The 8,855-nt window shown below is 32.5% G+C and overlaps 2 protein-coding genes across 4 annotated transcripts in view; one reads left to right on the top strand and one right to left on the bottom strand.

Moving 5' to 3' along the window:
* Positions 1–393: 393 nt before the first annotated feature.
* LOC129221941 (uncharacterized) lies at positions 394–2,102 on the bottom strand. 3 transcript variants are annotated; one of them, XM_054856328.1, is made up of 4 exons: positions 1,488–2,102; positions 1,211–1,299; positions 974–1,081; positions 394–697 (listed from the first exon to the last, which is right to left on the bottom strand). In XM_054856328.1, the coding sequence occupies exons 1-3, from the start codon at positions 1,768–1,770 to the stop codon at positions 1,043–1,045; spliced, it is 411 nt and encodes a 136-aa protein (XP_054712303.1). In that variant the 5' UTR covers positions 1,771–2,102; the 3' UTR covers positions 394–697; positions 974–1,042. The 3 variants fall into 3 exon arrangements, with proteins under 3 accessions (XP_054712303.1, XP_054712302.1, XP_054712301.1); XM_054856327.1 differs by lacking the exon at positions 394–697 and adding an exon at positions 709–724; XM_054856326.1 differs by lacking the exons at positions 394–697; positions 974–1,081 and having other exon boundaries at positions 1,148–1,299.
* An 851-nt stretch (positions 2,103–2,953) lies between these two features.
* The window catches only part of LOC129222840 (son of sevenless homolog 2-like), an 83,628-nt gene continuing 77,726 nt past the window's right edge, over positions 2,954–8,855 (top strand). The window contains exon 1 of the mRNA XM_054857391.1: positions 2,954–3,087. The gene's annotated coding sequence lies outside the window, so the exon portion shown is untranslated. The remainder of the gene's footprint in view (positions 3,088–8,855) is intronic.

The raw sequence follows: 8,855 nt of genomic DNA, 5'->3' as shown, positions 1-8,855 counted from the left end.
GGTTTTACAGTTGGTACATCCAACTTTAATTACTTCTCTATTGAGAAACTTAAGAGCATTACCAATTTAAAAAATTCCTCACAGATCAATGAAACTGAGAAACTTTGATCATCTCATGCTTGATTTCGATAAGTTATCACTTAACACAGAAAACTTCATATTCAGTCAATATCTTTCTGAAATATATCCCATTCAAATCAATTAGCAATAAATCATTTCTGAAACAGAATGCTAAAATATTAAACAACCTACCATGATTTATGCCTCCATGTTTTATAGATATGAAATGGACATTGGACAAGGATAACTACTTGATATGCAGACTAAAGTAAGAAAACTTCTCAAATGATCGATTTTTAAAGGAAAGGTTTTATATGGCATTCAAATAAAATTTCATATTTGTTTCACAATGAAAACTTTATACATACACAAAAAAAAAACTTATAATTCAAGAAGGAATTCTGATAAGCATGAAATACCTTCATAGTTATAAAAAAGGATTTAAACATTAAATGCCATGGAAAAAATACTATTTTACATTCAAAATTGTGGTGTTAGAAATCCAAAGATTCACGAACTGATACCTGCAATCCTTTTACGTCAATGCTGAGTCAGTAAAAAGCCTTCATTTCAGTTCCATGCTGAAATTCACAGGCCTCGAGAGCAAAGCTGTTCTTTTTTTTGTGTTGATGATGAGCTATGAAGTAAGACAAAATCTGAAAATCTATGTTAAAGTAGAAAATTTTTTTCAAACTCCTGACTATGAAAGAATATGCGCAATCAGTAAAACAAAGCTAATATAGTTTTTACCCAATATAACAATGATATTGATATTCATACAAAATAAACATTGAATCTCAGAGACTGTAGTTCTTAATCGAAAAATTTTAAGGACAAGTTTAAAACCTAAGAATTTTAAATTAAGGTAGTTCCCAATGCAGTTTTATTGCAGAATACGATATGTATGCATTACCTGCAGCAAGTTTCAGCCGAAGAAACATTTCATTTCGTGTCAAGTAATATGAGAAGAATCGACCATTGATCATATTTGCTGTCCCAAAACTTCCACGCAAGAAGATAGCTGCATTAAAACAAAATCAAAAAGCAATTGAAAGTTCACAGTCAAATAATAAAATTACTGCACAAATTAATGAGTATAAATTAATTTATTTACAATAAACGATGCAAAACATTTGCAGAACACTATTACCATTGCTCTTTGAATCCATCTCTGGGTTACCATACAGCACAGTGGTTCCCACAGAGTAATATCACAGAATAAGAAACTGATTTGGCTTGCTGTAAAAGAAATGTAGATGAATAACATAAAACAAGGGCAGGACCTTGTTGACTAAAATATGTTCATATTTACAATGAATATATGTTTTTAAATATTTACAATAAAAAATTAAATAGTTCTGGATATCATAAATTCTTATCAGATGAAACACAAACTGCTTTTAAACTTGTAAAAAAATCACTCAAACCTAGAAGTTCTTCAAATGAACTATCATCAGTGTCCATGGAATTCAGGTCACCATCAATTCTTGCCCTTTTGCACAAATCTGTTTTGATTTCTTCCCATTTTCGCTTTCGACTTTGTTGTTTTTCTTTCAATTCACGATCCAACCATTTGTACGTTGATTCTAGCATTGCTTCCAGCCGCAAATTTCCTCTTACTCGCAATTTCTTTCGTGCAATACTGGAGATCATGTCCAGCAATTCGTCGGTTTGCATGTTGCTTTTGCACATATCAATGACTTCACACATGAGAAACTTAGTGGAACTTTCAGAAATCACCTATACGGTGAATGCAAAAGTTACCAAATGATATTAATAAAGAAGAAAATTCAATACTTTACAGCGCCTTGGAAGATGAGGAAACGAGGCTTAACAGCGAGAACAGGACCCTCCTAGGAGATGCGATTTTTCACCATCAATAGTCCAGAATTTTGAGATTTTGATGTACAACTGATGCGATGCACGTTCCAAAAGTATTATGACGTATTATTTTGAAATTCTTCGAAATAATAACTGAACTTACATTAAAATATCAACAGAGCAAAATGGCGACTCAGGACTTCACAGATTGCCAGGATACGTGAAAGAATACAGTGCGTCACTGGTTTTGACGTCATGAGATTATGACGCATAACAGAATGCATCTTCTTCTCTTATACTAATTATTATTTAAAATTATAGTTTAAAAAAGTTTCAAAACTTGACAACTTAACGATGTATTCTTTATAAAATTGTGATGGATTTTAAGCAAATGTTAATCAAGATTCGGGTTTTCTTCAGATCATTAACAGATCTTTAAATTCTTGCACTCACGAAACTATTAATGTAAAATATGTTTAGCTCTGTCTATATTCCAGTCAACGTCTCCATAATATTAATTATAGGGGCGTTGATTTCAGTAATGTCTTATCCGTAATTTGTTCTTATCTATGAGCCACGCCGAAAATGTTATCAGAAGTACAAGCATTCCTTAGAGGAATAAAAAAAATTCGGATATGTATTTCGTTTTCTTGGAATGAATTCATCCAAATAATGACAGACTACTGAAAAAAATCTGTTTGATTTCCATTACATTAGAATAAAAGAATTTGATCAAAAAATAGCTTCATCATATTTCAGGATTTTTGAGTCAGCAAAAGAAAACATTGAGGGACTCTCCTCACTTATTACACTTATTTCGTTTAGCATTAGCAGAAGAGAGCAGAATTGAACCAATTTGACGAAACAATTTTCATTTGTGAAAAAATGCAGGGAAAGGGGGGCAAATCAAAACCATTATCTTGTTAATATTATCATAATCCACTGCCTTGTACAGTTCATTAGCACAGAAAAAGCAAGAAAGAAAAACAACAAATGAAATATCTCAGAACTCAGACGGGTACGGTTTGCGCTAAGATTATTTGTTTGCAGCCTTCTGGAATTTTTCCCCAACTTGTACAGTGAGTTGTTGCTGTGGTTTCGCCATATCTAGAGGTATCAAAGGTAAATTTAAAGGTTTCATTATTGGAATGTACGCCTGCTTTCATTTGAGGGAAGAACATGTTTAATTAGTACCATTATCAGCAAGTAAGTTGTTTTCTTTGAAGTTGCATCTTGTCATCTTTCAATCATAATTAGATGCAAGTTAAAAGGAAAAGTGCATCGTTGTTTCGAAGTTAAATAAATTTAATGTTATGTATAAAATATTAAAAATTTTATCACTCAGATGATAAAATAATGTTTTAGACCGTAGTATTTTGGGGATCTAAGCTACAACGCATGTATGGCATTTTATTTTTTCATATATTTCGTAATTGTGCTTTAAATGTTACTTATCTCTCAAAGTCAATACTTTTCACTCTCAAGCTATGTATAAATAATTTGAATTTCGTGGCGAAAAATGTAACTCATTCATGTATTTTTTACGAACAAACTTTATTTTTCGTTTAAAGAGGGGAGAGAATTTGTTGAAGGGTAGCATTTTCAGATTCATTTGTTTACTTTAATGAAGGCACGTCTTCAACTAAAAAGCATTAATCTCGATCAACATTGTCTTCAATACTTTATTGAAGGTATTTTATTTATAATTTGCCAATTTTTTAATATTTTTGGACAATTTAATTGCGTTTTTATTATTTCTTTTAGCATTAATTCTTGCTTTCACTTTTTATTTTGATAAAAATTCACGCTTTGTTTATATCACTATTTCAGTTTCTTCTCGGATAGTAAGCTTATTATTATCTCGTTTTTCAATTTATTAAAAGCTGAGAGGTGTGATCTTTAAATTGCCTAGGGTTCTGCAGAGAATTGTAATTTTCAACAAAAATTTTCATTTCATTCAGTCTAGTTTTTAAATCTACCTTTAAATACTTCTTATTATAGTTTAGAATTTTGGCTCAGTGAATTGTTAAGATGTATCTGGTATGATTACTTGACTTGAAACTCAAAATTATCCAGGAAATTTTCATGGAAAGTAATATTGAATATCATTTTATGATTTGGTCTTGTGCAAGCTTTATGATTTTAAAATTAATTTTTTGTTGCAATTATTAACAGTTTCCTAAAATGTTGTGTTCAAAGAATCTATTTGAATTAAAGTTAGAACATCTCAAATTCAATATTCTCAAAAGAAAGTGCATTGTTAAGAAATTAGGAAAAATATTTGATTCAAAATGTATTATTATTTTATCAGAAAATAAAATTGAAGCTGTTGGAATGTGACTGCCTGGATAAAGAACATTTAAAAGGAAAATCTGCTGTATTTGTAAATCACCAACAATGCCTAAATTTCTTAATTGTTTTAGTGTGGGGTGGTCTCTTCTTTAAATATTATACGTGGTGCATCAGGTATTTGAGAACAAATTGATCATCTATTAGGTATTAAAGTTTTCATACAGGTGGTTAGATACATATAGGACAACATCATTCAATAAACCTATCAGCAGTGGTAATAACAGCTTCTATACATTGTAGAAACCGGCTGCAAGCAGTAATGAGATGAGTCTTCGGAATTTTTGACAGTTTCCCAATAATGGCTCTGAGAGCTACAACCGTGTTGTGGGAGAGAATGTTCCTCCTACACATAACCATCGAATGGATTGAGATCCAAGGAGATGGGGATCAAAATTAGGCTGACAAAAACATGAAACTTTTTTGTATACAGTAGACTCTCGTTTTATGCGGGTTTATTTTAGATGGTTTAAGATTTCACACCTTTATTTTATTTTGTGGGTGAGTTTTGATTTTATACGATGTTCCTCCTACACATAACCATCGAATGGATTGAGATCCAAGGAGCTGGGGGATCAAAATTTAGGCTGACAAAAACATGAAACTTTTTTGTATACAGTAGATTTTCGTTTTATGCGGGTTTATTTTAGTTGGTTTAAGATTTCACACCTTTATTTTATTTTATGTGGGTGAGTTTTGATTTTATACGAATGTGGCAATGCAAACAGGTAAAATTTTCCCCTCTTTTAAAGTCCAAACTCCTAAATATTGCAGATTTAACGTAATAAACATTTTTGGCGTGCTAATAATTGTGCTTGGGCCACTGGAGACAGTTTATGTGATTAGTTAAAAACTCTTTCCAGAAGTAAAGTGATTAAACTCACGCAGTTCAAAACTAACTGGAAGAAGAGATTTTAGGAGTGACAAAGGAGACCAAAACCAACGAGAATACTGACATTAGTGACACACAACCAAAAACGTTCAGATTGAAAATTTTGAGCTATTCCTAGACAATAGAAATGATCTTTCTGATTTGTTAGTGAAGGAAGAGTCTACCATGGAAGTGACACAAGTGGTCATGTATGCGTTAATGCTCTACAAAGAATTACAGAGAAAAATTCTTAATGACTGCCAAAAGATTATCATTGCCAGCTCCTCTTTATAATCAGAACATGAAATTAATGTATGTTTTCTTTATGCATGTTATGCATAAAAATCGATATAAGTACACATTAAACTTATTATATAATTAGTCATCACTAGAATGAAGTATTTTTTTATCTATGGAACCAAAACCCTATTTTAATACTCTACTATTATTAGGTCTTAATTTACGCAGTTTCGATTTACGTGGCATTTCCGTGAAACGTAACTCCCGCATAAAACGAGTCTGCTGTATGCCCCATTTCGGGTTGGTTGTTCGGACTGTATGGGATGGTGTCAATTCATGTTAGAAAACAAAAGACCTCTCACATACTACAGTTGTGATTCAGGGCTTAACAACCGTGTCTAATACCTCGGTACAAGCAACGGCATTAACTCTTTCACCTTGACAAAAATAAAAAGGAAGCATCACATCTCCTTCGCTACTAACAACACCAAGAACTATCACTGATGGTGAAAAATTGGTATGCATAACCATCGGGGCTTTTACACATCCATCATTTTTTCGGTTCACCCAGCATTACAAATTACTGCTGTTCCACTGGTCCCAGACCAGTGACACCTGTCGCAGATTACCATAAGAAAAATAATCAGTGGTCCATGGAACCACCAACTGCTGGCTATTTTTGATCACGCTCTGCTTGGTAAAATCCAAAAGCATGAGCATAGCCAATGTTTAGCTATTTATTAGTCAAACCATTGGTTGACTTCTTTTACAGTTAATTTTAATTTCAAAAGTTTTATCCAATTTTAAGTCGCACATTTCCATTTTATTCATACTTGGAGGAAAAAATAACGTCCTGAAGCAAAATAAAAATGGTCAAATTAAGTTCACAAATTTTTGGTAGCCTATTTTAAGTGTTATTCAATGAAGTTGGTTTTCAGACTGTATATACTTGGCTGTTTAAGACTACAGATTTAAATACATGAACTACACCGCCAGCTCAGTCATTTCCAGCCGAGGACTGCAATTTCGTGCTTATTAGCACTCATCAGCCCGGCATAGGAAAGTGACTGAGCTATTTCTGCTTTAGCCCTGTCCATTGGGCGGTAATTTACTGAATACAGATTTAAATGTTTATTGCCAAACTTTGCCAATTAAAAATTTTAAAATTTGAACCATTCTAGTGTATTAAAAAATCCTCATCAGAAGAAAAAAAAATGTATGTACTTGTTGCTTATCTGTTTTGCATTGTTATTTAATATTAAATGTTACATTGTTATTTGATATTATGTTTACCATTTTGAACTTCATTCGCAGTACAGTAATTTTGCACTTAAGTGTTTTATTAGTGAGCTAAAACTTAATAAATGTTATAATAAGTAATTTTTTGCTACAAACATATTTATTGTTAAATTTAAAGTGGACCAATGATGTTGTTTGAGGACCAGTGCATATTCACGTTGACTGGTCCGAGGGACCAGTAGGATTTTTTACTGATTTCTAACGCTAGCGTTCACCTTTCGGCTCTGAACAAAGTTCTTGTCATCTGAGAACAATCCAAGGCAGTCCTGGCTCTTCACAGATTTCGTACGGGTCATGGAAATCCTGGAAAGTCATGGAGAAAGAATAAGCGAATTTCAGACCTGGAAAAGTCATGAAAAATTGAAATTTTCATTGAAAGTCATGGAAAGTTATTTCAAGTCATGGAAAAATGTCCTAGACAAAGAGAAAGTAACAGTAACTAAAAGAGCATTGAAAATCTTGAGTGATTTAACTGTGCAGCACATAAAAGCTATTAAAAGTGGAAAATTGAACGATCCCAAAATCAAATCTGAATTTTGAAATCCTATTGCATCCACTTCTGTCGCAGCCGCTTGCCTTTTTTTTGTGATGTGATTTTACTGCTTTGACATCACTTATATATATATATATATATATATATATATATATATATATATATATATATATATATATATATATATATATGAATTAACTGTTATTTTCAACACTTATGTTTCATATTCTGAAGTAGCGAACTTGCACCTTCTTGGTTTTGCCGCGCCCACTCAAAAAAAAAATTCAATTACATCCGAGTCCAATTACATCACTCATAAGAACTATATTATTAAATCTATCACAGTTTACCTTAATTTGTTGATGGTTTTAGAAAATAAAGATATTCACTCAGTCGATAGAATACAGAAAAAGAAGAATTCTAATACTCTAAAACAGTAGTGCCCAACATATACATACAGCCCACAAAACTAATCCATGCGACCCACTGCTATGCTCAATGTCAGGATTCAAACATGTTCTGGAATTTCTGAACCTATTAATTTATATGCATTTGAAAATGTGCAAATAAGTAAACAAAACAAGTATACGTTTGAATCAGAAGATTGATTTATTGCTGAATGTTTTTTTTTTCAAAGAAGGTCTGGTGAAAGATCTGGTTTAGAAACATAAAGAACTAAACTATTTGGCTTTACTTTAAAGAAGCAAAATACTATCAAGTTACGTGGATGATTAAATGCCCTGTTGACACTGAAAGGCAACTTTTGAAGCAAATTTATTGAAACTTATTGCTGACTCATTCAACCTTTGTCCCATTCAATATCATTCTGCCAGTGTATAAAAAAAAATGTTAGACATTTAAGCATCATCATATTCCTTTCACTGCATTTTTACTTTACTTAAATTTATATGATGAAGACAAATAAGAATAGTTTAGGTTTTTAAGTGAACACTTATATTTTTTCCATTATAAGTAAGTGCTTCAATGAGGCTGTGACCTTCACATTAATGCTCATTTCCAAAAATTAACAAGTTAGATATTAAATAGTGCTATTCCCTTCGTGTAACAAGGTCATGAAAATTTTCATTGAAGTCATGAAAAAGTTTTGGAAAAGTCATGGAATTTTTTCATCCAATTAGAGTATGGACCCTGTCTTCAGAATGCTTGAGCTTGTTCAGAAGGATCTGGAACTCTAGTTGATTAAGAACTAGACCTTGGTTCTGTCAGACATAAATTGTTCTCTCCGCATCATGTATGATTTGTAACGGAGGTCCTCATGAACCAAACGTCCATCAACATGCTGCTCATCAGCAAGTGCCCTCATCGATTTTCCGGAATTCTCATTAGTAGCAGTTTGGATCGGCTGACAAATTCTAGCGTCCTGACTCTGTCAGAACGTTGACTACTATTACATCTCCATTACAGCTCCCAATTCTCTATGAGTTTCGTAAACAAGTGATCAGGCAACTTTTAAGAATCCTGCAATTTCTGAATCGATCTGCCTTGCACCCAAGGAGACAATAATGGCATGCCTCTTCTTTTCCTGAGTAAGAATAGGGTCTTCCATATGTTTCTCCAATGAAAAAATCTACGTTATAGAAAAATGTGACTCCTACAATGTATGTCCTCAAATAGTTGCCGCACCCTATATGTGAATGGATCAGACCTTAATGAGAGCAGAGTCTGATTAATGCATGGTCCTGCGTTTCCCATTGAGCTATA

This window comes from Uloborus diversus, chromosome 5 (assembly GCF_026930045.1).
Source record: "Uloborus diversus isolate 005 chromosome 5, Udiv.v.3.1, whole genome shotgun sequence".
Taxonomy (NCBI): Eukaryota; Metazoa; Arthropoda; class Arachnida; order Araneae; family Uloboridae; genus Uloborus; species Uloborus diversus.
This window is presented reverse-complemented; position numbering and strand designations above follow the sequence as displayed.

What these genes read in the sequence shown, in the direction of transcription:
- LOC129221941 (XM_054856326.1), bottom strand. Translation starts at nt 1,770, where the DNA reads ATGTGTGAAGTCATTGATATGTGCAAAAGCAACATGCAAACCGACGAA. An exon ending in TTCATTTGAAGAACTTCTAG is followed by an intron (nt 1,300 to 1,487) that starts GTTTGAGTGATT and finishes TTTCTTTTACAG; the next exon opens with CAAGCCAAATCAGTTTCTTA.